Source organism: Aspergillus luchuensis, chromosome 6 (genome assembly GCF_016861625.1).
Source record: "Aspergillus luchuensis IFO 4308 DNA, chromosome 6, nearly complete sequence".
Lineage (NCBI taxonomy): Eukaryota > Fungi > Ascomycota > Eurotiomycetes > Eurotiales > Aspergillaceae > Aspergillus > Aspergillus luchuensis.
In genome coordinates, this window is record NC_054854.1 from 2,319,401 (window position 1) to 2,333,707 (window position 14,307).

The 14,307-nt window shown below is 51.5% G+C and overlaps 4 protein-coding genes across 4 annotated transcripts; 2 read left to right on the forward strand and 2 right to left on the reverse strand.

The window, feature by feature from the left end:
• Positions 1-338: 338 nt before the first annotated feature.
• Positions 339-1,680, reverse strand: SCJ1 (putative DnaJ domain protein; the record flags this gene model as incomplete). Its single annotated transcript, XM_041692935.1, has 2 exons — positions 339-1,422; positions 1,502-1,680. 2 exons carry the CDS (start codon positions 1,678-1,680, stop codon positions 339-341), a joined length of 1,263 nt encoding a protein of 420 aa, XP_041546270.1.
• A 708-nt stretch (positions 1,681-2,388) lies between these two features.
• AKAW2_60773A (uncharacterized protein) lies at positions 2,389-4,936 on the reverse strand (the record flags this gene model as incomplete). The annotated part of the gene is made up of 2 exons (XM_041692936.1): positions 2,389-4,199; positions 4,285-4,936. 2 exons carry the CDS (start codon positions 4,934-4,936, stop codon positions 2,389-2,391), a joined length of 2,463 nt encoding a protein of 820 aa, XP_041546271.1.
• Positions 4,937-8,822: 3,886 nt separating this feature from the next.
• Positions 8,823-11,183, forward strand: AKAW2_60774S (NAD-dependent malic enzyme; the record flags this gene model as incomplete). The annotated part of the gene is made up of 6 exons (XM_041692937.1): positions 8,823-9,097; positions 9,221-9,327; positions 9,391-9,503; positions 9,563-9,641; positions 9,710-10,058; positions 10,112-11,183. 6 exons carry the CDS (start codon positions 8,823-8,825, stop codon positions 11,181-11,183), a joined length of 1,995 nt encoding a protein of 664 aa, XP_041546272.1.
• Positions 11,184-12,710: 1,527 nt separating this feature from the next.
• AKAW2_60775S (uncharacterized protein) lies at positions 12,711-14,195 on the forward strand (the record flags this gene model as incomplete). Its single annotated transcript, XM_041692938.1, has 6 exons — positions 12,711-12,776; positions 12,830-12,935; positions 12,992-13,411; positions 13,456-13,475; positions 13,519-13,755; positions 13,806-14,195. The coding sequence occupies 6 exons, from the start codon at positions 12,711-12,713 to the stop codon at positions 14,193-14,195; spliced, it is 1,239 nt and encodes a 412-aa protein (XP_041546273.1).
• Positions 14,196-14,307: the final 112 nt, after the last annotated feature.

Genomic DNA, 14,307 nt, shown 5'->3' on the forward strand with positions numbered 1-14,307 from the left:
AGCTGTTTGCCATCTCAGGTCTGACAGAGTTGTGGGATCTCTGGTTCGGATGTAAACGGATCACCGCGACGCAAGGAGAATGGATTTCCCCTTCACTATTCCAGGCAGAACGAGTGTAGGGGTGAAGATGATGATTATACTCAAGTAGAGAACTATTCTTCCCCATCAAGGGCGTCAGGCGTCAAGGATGCCATTTTCGATTACTCTCTATAGAGAACGTCTAAGATAGCTATCTAAACCACTGAATAAATGTACAATGTCACGTCCCGTGAAGCGAAGGGAAAGATAGAGAGAGAGGGAAGAGTGAAAGCGAGCAAGAATTAAGCAATCGATATCTATCATAACTCATCCTTCACCGGCGGAGCAGGCATAGGCCTCCCACTATCGCGACCCAAATCGACTCCATTCTTCTTACGCCACTTCTCCCACAGGGCAAAGAAGTCCTTCTCCATGCCGCTCTCCATCTCATCCGGCAAGATAACCGCATACTCAACATACAAGTTCCCAGGCTCTTCATCCTCATCATCATTATCATGAAGATGGCCATCCGAGTAATGCGGCATACCCTCACCCTTAATCGTCTCCACCGACAACGGTTGCACGACCTCCCCGCGCTTCCTCCCCAAGTGAACCACATGTCCATCCAAATGCGTGATATTGCGCGTCCACTCGCCCATCCACGCCTCGCGTAGCGACAGCGCCTCCTTCCAAAACAGATCCTTGCCCTTGCGACGGAAAAACGTCCCATCCGTACGATGTTCCTCGGCATCGCTTAGCTCCGGCTCCTTCTCCTCCAGAATCAGCACCAAGTCGCCCGCAATCCAGTCGGGACTCTCGTCCGCCTCGTTCTCGTATACCAATCGCATCCCCTTATCCATGCCGGGTTCCACAGTCGCATGCGTCTCGACCTCGCGGCGAACAACCCGGTGGCCATGACACACGGGGCACGGCTTCTTGATCATCTTGCCCTGTCCGCCACACTTATCGCAATGCATCTGCACTTGCTGGAACATGCCCGGCGCTAGCTGGTGCTTCTGGATGATCATTCCCCGTCCAGAGCACTTGTCGCAGGTGACGACCTCCCGGTCCGCGGACCCGGTACCCTCACATGCATCACAGATCTGCTGCTTCTCAACGCCGAACGAGAAGTCCCGTCCGTTGTAGAAGTCCCTGAGCGGTAACCCGACCCGGAGCTCCATGTCCGGTCCCCGGCGATGTCCCGGCGCATGTCCGAAATGACCTCCGCCACCGAAGAATCTCGAGAATAGATCGAATGGATCGTGCGATTGTCGGCCGCCTTGACGGTGCTGTTCGAGGCCTTCGTGGCCGTATTGGTCGTAGATCTTGCGGGTCGAGGATGTGGAGAGCACGTCGTAGGCTTCGGCGATTTCGACGAATTTCTTTTGCGCGGTTTCGTCGCCTCTGTATCGCATCAGATAAATTTAGCAATAGCGCCAAACAGAAGAAAGAAAGTTGGGAGAAGGGAGAGGGTAAAACGAACGGGTTCTTATCCGGATGGAACTTCTTGCTCAGATGTCTGTAGGCGCGCTTGATGTCCTTCTCCGAGGCGGACTTATCCAGTCCTAGGATCTTGTAGTAGTCTTCTGCGGCGAGGACTAATTGGATGAGACAGATAGTGAGGACCACGAAGAGGGCCACGGTTCGCATGGTGGGGAACATGGTTGCGTCGGGTTGGTTTATTTATTATATTTGGTAATATGGGTTGGTGTGAGCTGCGAAGCGTCGCAGCTCAAGTGGTTGTCTTGTTGTTTGTCGCGAGGGATGTGGTGTCGGCGTGGTTATACTTTAGAGTGTTTGTTATGTTGGAAGTAGTATAGAAGGATGTCGATCGGCCAAGAAGGACGGCTGTATGTATGTAGGTAGATTGAGGGAGAGAGGGACGAAGAAGGTAGAGGGGAGAGGGTCGGATAAAGGTAAAAGGATTGAGGAAGGATTGGTCCCTTGCGGGAGCTGCTCAAGATCAGTCAAGACCTCAAGAAGCAGACGTTGTGTTTGGCCAGGTTGTCTGTTATCGCAGACTCGAAGATGGAGGATGTTCGGCCAACCACATAAACCGGTTAGGTGGCCGCAACGCCGGCCGGCTTTACTGTTCGTCCGCGACACCGGGTCACGTGGGATCGCACTTTACGGAGAGGACCAGATAAGAATTCATTAATTGTATACAATAGTCGCTATCAACGCTCATTGCTAGCTAAAGTAGAGAAATAAATTGTGGCAAATTCCCCGCATCCTGACTACGAACCCACCGGCGTCGATCATTCAAGCAACTACGGAATATGCACTTTTATAGCGCGGGGACCTTGACAGTTGATCCAGACCAAAGGGCACAATCGTGACTCGTGATAAAAATGAGAGGACGTCATAGGCTTAACCTCTCGGCACATCGAATACTTCGTTACGCCAGGTTCGTCCCAACCCCTGACTCTCATCGCCCTCTTCAATGGCCTCAGGGGCACGAGAGGCCTCGTCATGCCAGACTTTAACCAAGCTGCCCGGGGCGTATACACCCTTGAAGACACCGCTACCAGGTGGCTCAAGACCAATACGAGTCTCGACGTCGGTGTCGGGAAGCGATTGCAGCCGTGCCAGCACTGCCCGCACGAAACTTGCCAGGTCCCGAGGGTTGGCAATGCGTGCCGCTCGCAGACGTTCTCGAGCAAAGACCAGCTCTCTGTTGAGCGTGAAAGCAGCCTGAACAATGTTCTCCGCGATCTTCTTTTCCAAGACTCGGCGGACTAGGTGCTTGAGGAAAGGCTTCGTCAACCAGATGAGCCACTTCCACTTGCTGCGGTGGACTTTATAGTCCAGCTTGTGGATCCGCACACGGACACCGCGCAGAGTGAAGATGTGTTCCAGCCGCTCTCTTCCAACCTCTATGTCCAGGGAGATGTCAATACCGCGCTTATCCAGGTAGAAACTGGCAATTCCCTCATCTTTGAGGCCAAATAGAAGCGCTGAATGGGTCCGCATCCAATATCCGAATTCTTGAGCACTAATATTTAGTCCACATACTGTTGCCGTAAATGTGGTTTTGAGATCAGTGGCGGTTTTCTTGGAATGCTTCTTCACGATGTCGATGTCATTGCGCGTTGTAACATGCATCCGGTATGGCAAAAATGAGGAATAATTGACGGTTTTACCAGGTTCTAGGATGAGGCTCTCCAGTAATAGATCGACCTCTGGTGCAGATATCTCCAGCCGCGGGATTGGTATGTATTGAATAGTGCGGAGAACTAGGGGAAAGAAGACTTCGATCAGGTCGGTGGGTAATTGGCCTTCTCGGCTATTGTAGCCGTCCCAAGCATCCTTGTATAGCTTGTTGGTCGCATCGAAGAGTTTAGACACGGCTTTGTCTTGCGGAACCGTCCGCAGAGCCCGTCTTGCTTGTGCCAAAAATGCATCCACATCCTGGCGGATACTGGATCCTGTCTCGATTTGCTTTGACTTTTCTTTGAGCTCATCGATCTTCTCTTCGGCCGAGTCGAAGAATTTTGGATCAGTCAACATCTCTTCGACCAAGGAACCGGTCTCAGAGACGAATTTTTCAAACTCTGGATCTTTGTTCGAGTGCTGCATTACAGCTTTGAAACGCTCCTCCAGGGTTTTCCATTCCTGAGCATCGCCAAACGACTGAACCAATAACCAGAAGTGTTCCATTGCCTCCTTGAGGTCCTTATTGACATCGACTTCCTCTTCTGCTGTGGTGACGACATCCGAAGCCGCACTTGCATACGCTTTTGCATATCGCCCCAGCAGTTGGCCTAATGTGGCAACCGAATCTGTATAGTCAGAACGGTCCCGAAGGTTCATCACGGTCTTCTTTAACCGATAGAGCAAGGCGTCTTTTTCCTGTCCGGCTAGGTGTTCTTTGGCACTGTGAACTGCATCTTTTCCGGTGCGAGCAACACCATTGCCTGCGACTTTCGCTACAGTAGCTGCCTCTTCACGTAATTCTTCGTTTCCTGCAGAACGGCCCTCGTCGGCGCCTGCCCCTTGAATAGCATCTACATCTTCTTGAGAAGGTTTAAGCTCCTTTCCAATCTGCTGGGATGTGTTGGACAACGAGAAGGCCGTATCGGAAAAGATCTGGCGGCCGACGGTCGACAAATCATCAACGAAGAGCCGGAAGTCCGCGTTGGTCAGGAGTAGGCTTCCCACAGTGCGCAGGCTATCATATGCTGGATCACAATTGTTAGCTCATTACTCTATGCCCTGTGGTACCCACAGCCTGGTGCATGAACAGAAAAGAACGGAAGTCGGTACCCGCTTTCGTATCCGCCCTTGCCTTGGTTTGATTGGCTCGCTGCTGTATCTTGTTGGGGTCGATGGACGCCCTGGAGCGTGAGAGGTGCCACAAGAACTCCTGGAGCTTATCATCACCATTCTTCTCTTGCAAGAGCTCGATGAACACTTGGATCCAGAGGCGGCAGTCGCGGACAATCTGACGGCCGACGGTGCCAACATCGTGGGTATGAGGGGAAAGGACATCGGAAGCCAACAAGGTGCGCAGATTGATGATGGCTTGTTCAGTAGACGGCATGTACCCATCCGAAAGGGCACGGATCATCTGGTATGTGTGTAATTTTTGATGCAGGCGACGCTGGAGGGTCGTGTCCTCCCGGTAGCGAGGGAGGAGGGGCTCTGTCTCTCCTTGCGGCATGATGAAGGATGCCTGGCGTACCAGGATGACCTGACAAAACACAAAGCTAGGTACCTGATGAAAATTGATGAAGATGGAAGTGGTAAATGCACACAACGAACAGAGGGGAGATGGAGAGTATCTGCAAACCTGGCCGAGCAAACAATGGTGGAATGGAAGCAGGAAAAGAGGGGAAACCGGCAGCTGGTTAGCTGATTGCAAAGCTTCCCGGTTGTTGTTGCATGTCTTGATCACGGGCCTGCGCCTAATCACCATTGCGTCACCGCTACTGGCCGGGTTCGGCCGCAGTCAGGTGACACGCCGGCATTGTCCTATCATCGCGATATCCTTATTATCTCCCAGTCATTGCTTCTTCCAGTCTAGATGTAATCAGGTAATAGCTGGATCATCCCAGACGGACCATCATATATGCCATTGTGCCCTGTACAACTGCAACGGTCCGGATGGCTGACTGCGAGATTCGATGACGGCTCACTGATAGATACACCATCGCATGATATCCTTATCTCAAGACTTGACATCCTCTTGTAAACCACGCAAGGCCTGTGTGATCTCAAAGCTGTAGCAGATGGTGTAATGCAATGAAACGCTGGCACCGCAGTCCTTCAACGACGTAAGGGCGAACGAGATCTCTGTTGCCTGAATAGCCTGTACAAGGACCGATAACATGGAGGTATGACTGTTACATACACCTGCAAGGTTAGCAACGATGGCCGCGGAGTATCGCATGCTTTCCGGAGTCTTGTCCGATGAGTCCAGTATGGCCACAGTGCCACCACGCCGATTTTATGTCAAACAGGTTGACCGCTGTGGGATACGATGAATCCAAAACTAGGAAAGCATCGTAACACATATTGACGACTAAGCCAACAGTACATAGCTCTCAGATTCCAGTGTGTATGACCTGTATCACACACCACCCAGCTTCAATCTTTCTATCATCAGGCGTTCAATGCGGGAGGTGCTTGGAAGCATCTGAGGTATAACCCGCGGCTAAACCGCTGAATCCAAGGGAATGGAAGGATCAGCACCAGTCAAGCTTTGTGATCCATGCAGCTCGGGTCCGGGGCTGGTCGAGGAACTGCTGAAGTGGGTAACCCGGTCAAAACCTGCATGGTTGCGTGGATGGATGCGCGGGATGAGGTACAAACTTCAGCCACCGTGTCAAAAGTGAGGGATAAATTGGACATGAAAAATCGCTCGAACGGGCATCAGGGTCCAATGGCTTAAGAAATCGCTCAGGACAACCCACGCTATCTTAATTAGATGAGTTGGAGATCAACAAGAATTATTTAGTAGCTCACACGCGACTACAATAGTAGTAAAGTAGTATATCGGCAAGAGCACCAATGGGAGTGGAGTCTGTAACCGAATTCTATACTTTTGACTAGGGAGGATATACTTAGCACTAACAGTGCACAACAATCATAATTCCATAGTAATTGATCACTAGCTCAGAACTGGACACGTTTAGCTCCCACGATAATTTCTCTCACTTGACAATTAATAATGAGATGAGCCTCGACCTCGTAAGCTGGTCGTGTGCAGGAGACGAAATTTTGCGTGCTTCCGACGGAAACAGCACGGTTCACACTTACACTACTAATTATACTACTCTCCACTGCGAGAGAGCAAGTCGAGCAGGAGAGGACCAATCATGAGGGAAGGGTTACTGCTTCAGATATTATTCACTGGAAGCTACGGAAGATTTTCGCAGTTTCGCAGGAGGTGACTCCATCGGATGCTCCATCGGTCGGGACCGATCGGCGAGGCGCAAGGCCGTTTGAAGTTTCAGACTTTTTATTATTGGGCAGCCAGGACCGCGGAATTTGGAGTCAAAATTGGAGACCCGACAATAAAAGATTTTTTTCTTTTCTTTTCTTTTTCTTTTTTTGCCTGACCTTTATTCGCGCATTTCTGATCGGCGCAGTCAGGTAATGCGCAATGTGTTTCGAAGGGTAGTCTGGGATGGGGGCGACGAGCTTCCTTTTTGCATTGCGTCTGCACCACGGAGTATTCCGGGTACGATTCACCCTTGCTAGGAATACTCCGTGGTGGATTGGATCAACACACACACACACCGGGCAATACGAGTCAATGTCGGGTGACAAGCCAACAAGTTTGAGGGATTTTATGAGCTTTGGCAAAATTTGAAGATATTCGTATATGTGTGTATATCTGGCAATCGGCCGACAAGACACGAAACACAGGTGCGGTACTACTACAGACACACTGATTCGTATATGTGTGTGTGCGTATGCGTGTGTATGTGTGAGTGTGTTCTGGTGCTGGCTTTTTGCAGCCGCTGACAAGACCCGAACTCGGCCATTGTCCGGGCCGCGTTGCTGCGGGGAATGTTAGCGGGACTATCTTAGACTAATGGCTGGCACAGCATGAATAACATCCGGTCCAGAATCCTTCCTGGTTCAGTTAGATCGTCTGGAGACTTGGGGCCTGGCAGTTAGCTTAGGCAACTAAGCTGGCTTAGTGGGTGTAGTTTAGCCTGTTTCTCTGCCACATGAGACCCGATCCACCTCAACCACCATGGCTGGACCCTTTGCTCTTGTTGGCTTAGCGTCTGCTGCGTGATTCCGATGTCTACGACTCTGACTAAATCGGGTCCACCATCCGACGAGCAGAAAGAATGGGAATCGGGTTTGCCATCTCGGAAATCGGGGCCCGTAAGACAGTATACAGTATAGGGTATAGACCTCCGTCGTAGGGCGGACGGCGATAAGAAGTGTTGTCCTGGACTTAAGAGACTAGTCCACCGTAAGCAGGATATAATTGTTGATAGATATCACATTCTTTTGGAATTGATCAACCCCTTAACCCCCCCATGCTAGTTTCTACACTGGTAGATCTCATACTTTCGGGCGCTCGGAGTATAATTGTACACAGTAAGCCAGTAGTTGCAGAGGGATTACCCGAAGTGCATCTGGATGAGCCAGAAGACTGACAAGTACCCCGTACAATCCAGACTGATGATGCTGGTGACTCGATCAGCTCTCTCAACTCGCACCTTTACTTCGTACTTTATGCATCCCCAACAATACGCATGGATTGTTCAGAATCCTGTTTGGTTGTGGTATAACTCTGGTATAGGTCTGTAATTATAATCCAACAAGCAATTCACAGAGCAAGAGGGATCCATATCTAGAACCATCTATTACCGAAACAAGGGGGAACTTCCGTTGTAAGTATGTCAGCTGCCACCGAATCCCAACGGGAAAGAGAATTTAGAAAAAAAGAGAGAAAAAAGAAAAAAGAAAATAGAAGAAGGTCCCTCTTTCCCCCCACTCGGACTTTGGAAAGAGAAAGAAAGTGTGTATTCCGTAGGAAGTGAATGAGTAAGTGAGTGAGTGATTGTGTGTAAAAGAAAACCAAACAATTAGGAATAGAAACAAAAATACCAACAACGGCAACAGGAGTTCAGCAACAATACCCAAAACACATGGGATAAACACAATAAACACCTCAAATCGAACAGGTCTCGTGTGTGTCGTGTGTTGTGTTTTCGCTGTACTCGGTACTACAACGTAGCCGTCGTCCTGGAACGAGAAATACCTCAACTTTTCTCCTCATTATCTTCTTTCTTTCCCACCCCCCAAACACCGAAAATCAACATTTGGAAGGTCCAAGCCCCTCACGGGATTTGTCAATCTAGTGCGCCTTTATTAAAAAATTTCTTCTTTCACATCAAAAAAAACCATGAATTGGAGCTGAATCAAAAGGACCAAAAACAAATCTGTGCGTCTCAAATGTTTTTTCAATTTTTCTCCGCATTTGTCGGATTCGGAGCGAGCTCCCGTTTAGTTTACTCCACACCCGTCCCAATCTGACCCAATCTGACCCGTTCAATTTCCACCTTTCTCCCCCCCAAGCTTCGCCTTTTTCTCATGATTCCCACCACAGAGCGTCTGTGACCAGCGACCCAGTCGAAACGGTTCGCTGCCATGCAACCATTGTACCCCGATACCCACCGTACCGGTCCCGGTCATCCTGAGTGGTCCCTTGCATCCCGATTCTTCCCGATTGCTGTCATCCCTAATCAATCCACGGCCCTGGTTCATAGTCTTGACGACGACCTCGTTAGAAGATCACGACCGGTGTTGAGACACTTGCTTGGTTGAACTTCGGCATGCGGTGGGTTCTTACTCAGGGGGGTTCAATGCGACTAGCCCAGGGAATACATAAAATCAGACTGCCACCAGTCGTCTCCTCGCCTCAATTGATCCTCTCCTCCACTGCCATCAGCTCTGCTGCCTCCTTCAATCTCCCCTCTTCTTCTGATATCGTTGGTGTTCGTTCCAAGAGTATCCTGGCCGTGACTCAGCCTTCCACCATGGCTCGATTTCCCGCTCAGCAAAGCCGTCCCGTCCACGCGACCTCCCTGGTTAACCATGCGGCACCTGTGTAAGTACCGTCTTTTGCCTCCCCCGTCTTCGACGGCATTATCTACCCTCGACTCTGTCGCACATTATCAACATTTTCACTTCTGCCGTCCTGGTTACTGACAATGCCTTCCTCTACGTCCAGTGATGCCAACTATGACACTGCCAACCCTGCCTACATTCGCAAGTATCTCCGCACCTACGGCTTGACGCCCCCGCGTGCGGAGTCATACGAGACCCAGAAGACTCGCTGTGCGTATATTCCGTAGATGAGGAATGCTGGTCGGATGGGGTTGGAAGCTAATGGAGTTGCAGGCCTCGCTCAATTGGCTCTCAAGCAGACCCCCATCGACAAGTTCCTCTACCTCAGCACTCTCCGTAAGAACAATGTTCACCTGTTCTACCGTCTGGTCACGGACCACTTGAGGGTAAGCCTGCAGCTGCAGAACCACTTTATTGTAAGCCAATGAGCTAACACCACACTAAGGAATTGACTCCCCTCATCTACACTCCCGTCGTTGGAGAAGCCTGCCAGAGATGGTCTGAGATCTACCAGCAGCCCGAAGGTGTGTGGCGAATCCCTGTCTAGCGTGCTTATCACGGGCTGAATCGGCCGCTAACCATGCACGTCTAGGTATGTACCTGAGCTGGGAGGATCGCGGCAACCTGGCCGCTGTCATTGCCAACTGGCCCCAGCCCAACGTGGAAATCACATGTATCACCGATGGTTCCCGGATTCTCGGTCTGGGTGACCTTGGCATCAACGGCATGGGTATTCCCATTGGTAAGCTGGCTCTGTACACTGCCTGCGCGGGTATTCGCCCCGAGGCCACCCTGCCCTTGACTCTCGATCTGGGCACCAGCAACAAGGCTTTCCGGGAAGACCCGTTGTACATGGGCAGCCGCCGCGACAAGGTGACTCCCGAGGAGGAGCGTGAATTCTTGGATGAGCTGATGGCTGCTCTGACCGAGCGCTGGCCTGGGTAAGTGACTCATGCATGATCGACCCGACTGGATTGTTGCTTACGCGTTACAGTATTGTGATCCAATTCGAGGACTTCAAGAACCCCTTCCCTGCTCTGGAGCGTTACCGTGACAACTACACCTGCTTCAACGATGACATCCAGGGTACTGGTGCTGTCATCCTCGGTGGTGTCATCAACGCTGTCAAGCGCTCTGGCCTTCCTTGCAAGGACCATCGCGCCGTCTTCTTCGGTGCTGGTAGCGCCGGTGTCGGTGTTGCTAAGCAGATTGTTGACTTCTTCGTCCGCGAGGGCATGACCGAGGATGAGGCCCGCGCGTGCTTCTACCTGGTCGACACCAAGGGTCTTGTCACTGCTGATCGTGGTGACAAGCTCGCTGATCACAAGGTCTACTTTGCCCGTACGGACAACAACGGCCTGCAGCTGAAGACCCTGGAAGATGTTGTTGACCATGTGAAGCCCACCATTCTGATGGGTCTTTCTACCATCGGTGGTGTCTTCACCCCCGAGCTCCTGCGCAAGATGGCTGAGTGGAACACTGCCCCCATTGTCTTCCCTCTGTCCAACCCCTCTCACAAGTCCGAATGTGACTACGAGAGCGCCGTCACCAACACCGATGGCCGCGTGCTGTTTGCCTCTGGTTCTCCCTTCCCCCCCATGTCCTACACCAACACTGCTGGCGAGACCCGCACCTACTACCCCGGCCAGGGCAACAACATGTATGTCTTCCCTGGTATTGGTTTGGGTACCATCCTCTCCAAGTCGGTCAAGGTCACCGACAGCATGATCTACGCCTCGGGTGAGGCCCTCTCCAAGGCTCTCCTTCCCGAGGAGATTGAGCGTGGCCTTCTCTACCCCGACTTGACCCGCATCCGTGAGGTCTCTGTCGTTGTGGCCCGCAACGTCATCCGGGCGGCACAGGAGGCCAAGGTCGACCGCGAAACCGCCCTGCGCAGCATGAGCGACGAGAACCTGGATGCCTGGATCAAGGCCCGCATGTACAACCCTCACACCGAGGTCTTGGCCTTGGAGCGGGAGGTTGGCTCTATCCTGGCTAGCCTGGGACCCAGCGCCTTCTCCCTGGAGGCTCTGACTGAGGAGGCCGAGAAGAACTCTAAGCTGTGAGCTTAATTTCTTTGCTTAGCTTTCTGGCGTCTCATTCTTAAAATACTGGCTTTGTTCTGTTTTCGAGCGCTTTTTGTTTCCCGGATCCTGCTTGGAAGGATGCGCTTTTGTATACCCCCATTCTTTCACGGATTCTGACCCCTCTTAATGACGATTCTGTTGTCGGATACCACCGATGTCGGACTAGTTTTGGTTAGCATAGATGCTGGTCTTGTGATGGATAAAACGGATGATTCAATGATCAGATCTTTTTTCGGGCTATAGTTTTGCCTTTTCGTGGAATCCCGCTAGACGGAACTTGTAGCTTCCTTCATTTTCCGACATCCCCCTTGTAGTTATTACAGTGGATATCTGTCTACCCCATGATTCCGAATCGACCCGTTAGCATTCTTTTATGCGAGGTTTTTGTTTCCGAATCGGGCATGGATACCCCTGCACCTGCAGTCAGCGTCATGTGATGAGGGGATTCATCTCCATGCGGGGAAGGACAACGACATCTTGCCAGTGAGTCACCACCTCGCTGCTTCACATGTTAGTTGTCCTGCTGTTGCTGATCACTCCAATTTAATCTATTCTATTCAGACAGAGTCTAGCCACATCCAGACGAGTGATAATCAGGCTGTCCTGCGGCCAGACCATGATATATGACCAGGATGCATCAACCTAGGCAACCTGGGTCACTGGCATGTGAAGTGGGGATAAGATGACAGTCTCACCCCCAGACGCAGGGTCTTCTCCATCACGGACCGTACAGATAAGCTTCTGCAAGCTAAGCAATAGAGCTGCAGCTCGTGCAGCCCCTGTCAGATCGGCGATGGATTCCGCCGTCACCCCTCCGTCCGATCGGTTCCACTGGGCTGAAGTCGGTAATTGGCCGGGGGTGAAGCTATAGCTCGATTTGACTCGAAAAGGCCCTGTCACAGCTGTCAAAAGGTGGTTCCACGGACAAATTACCCTGCATTGTCCGAGTGGTCGGGAGGTTGCATCCCGATGTCCGGCTATCTTGACCGTGGATATCCGGTCGTCCGAGGTTTCACGCGGGGGACCATTTTCCTCCGATTTTTACCCCAACTGCGGATTTCGTCCCTCATTAAGCTTGACTGACTGATGCTTTCTGATTAGCTCAGAACTGGGGTCAGAATGAGGGGATAGTGCTGTTTCATCTTGACTTATGATCTCTTCTATAAGCACGGACCGACTCGGCAATATGGGAGTCGGCTCGTCTATCTTGGTGGTAATTAGGACCCATACCAGCTCCAACTCACTGATCATTTTTACTTACTCTAATTTGATACAAGTAGATGATGCTCTTCACATGCTTATTGTTGTGCTAGCTGCCGGAACCGATAAGCATCTGCAGAAATCTTGGCTCGATGCTAACGGCTATCCCCACATTGCGCCATGAACACCTCCACGTGGATTCTGGCCTCGGCTGCTTTTTCGGGCCGCCGGTGACTTATCACGGGCAACCCCCAGTTTTCCAGGGTCGCATTCAGCTTTTCCTTTTCTGTCACCGGCACACACACTATGGCGTCCTTGCATGATCCCGTTAAGCTTCCCTGCGGGCTGGTCTTTCCGAACCGCCTAGCCAAGGTGGGTGGCTCGATTTCCCGGAAGCTTAATCATGATTTGTCTGACTCGCCCAGGCTGCGATGGCCGAGGCACTGGCCGGCTCAGGCAATGAGCCAACTCCAACGTTGCTGAAGGCATACGACCAATGGGGTCAAGGAGGTTGGGGGGCTCTCCTTACAGGTAGCGACCCACTGTCGACACACATAGTGCGCTTCTAACTGCAATATGATCATTAGGAAATGTCCAGGTGGATGTGGACCATCTCGGAAACCCTTGGGATCCTGCCTTGCATGCCGAGTACACAGGAAAAGAAGGTAACGAGGCTCTAGTTGCACGCTGGAGCCAGTACGCCAAGACGTGCCAGCAGCGTGGCACTCCGTGTATCGTACAGGCCTGCCATCCTGGCCGACAAACGCCCCGGGGTGCAGGCCGCAGAGGTGTCTTGGCTCCGTCAATTGCACCTAGTGCAATTCCTCTTGACATGGGTGATGGCTTGGTGCAGCGCCTGCTCACCTGGCTCGTTTTTTCGCCACCCCGAGAAATGACTCAGGTTGATATCGACCGAGTCACTCGTCAATTTGTGGACACGGCCCGTCTGATGGCCGACAGCGGATTCTCCGGAATCGAGCTGCATGGCGCGCACGGTTACTTGATTGGTATGTCACTGCACTCCTGCTACTGGTCGTAAGCTAATGAACAGACCAATTCTTGAACGCCAAGGTAGTTACGCCCCATATCTGAAAGATCTAAGCTGACTAAAAAGTCCAACAAACGCACCGATGAATATGGCGGGACGGCAGAGAAGAGAGCCAAGTTTGTGGTCGACATGATCCACGCGATCCGCGAGGTGGTGCCGCCGACTTTTGCTATCGGCATCAAGCTCAACTCTGCTGACCACAGCTCTTCGACGTTTGAAGACACGATGACACAGATCGGACTTCTCATTGAAGCAGGCATTGACTTTTTGGAAGTCAGCGGCGGCAGCTACGAGAACCCCACGGTCAGCACACATTATTTGTTCATACTCATGTTCAGACTGACATGTCTTAGATGATGGGACCCGAGAAACGCCCGAGCACTGTTGCTCGGGAGGCATTCTTCATTGAATTTGCCGCCGAAACTCGCAAGCGCTTCCCGGATCTTGTGCTTATGCTGACTGGCGGTTTCCGGACCCGTGCTGGCGCCATGTCTGCTTTGCAGCAGAATGCGTGCGACGTGGTGGGAATCGGACGCCCGGCTGCGATTGAGCCGAGACTGCCCTTGATTCTGATGGACGAAAGCGTTTCAGACGAGGAAGCGCAGTTGGTGCTGAACCGGGTTCCGATGCCGTTCCTTGCACGGTTGCTTCCACTGAAGGGAATCGGAGCTGGATTGGAGAGTTCCTTCTATGCGAAGCAGATTAAGCGGATTGCGATGGGATTGAAGACATTTCTCCCGTAGGGCTGCTGTGTCGAAGGATGAGACTATACATGTACAACAGAGACACTAGAATATAGATAGAATATATATAGAATACAGATAGAATATATTATAGATTATAAATAAAATGGTG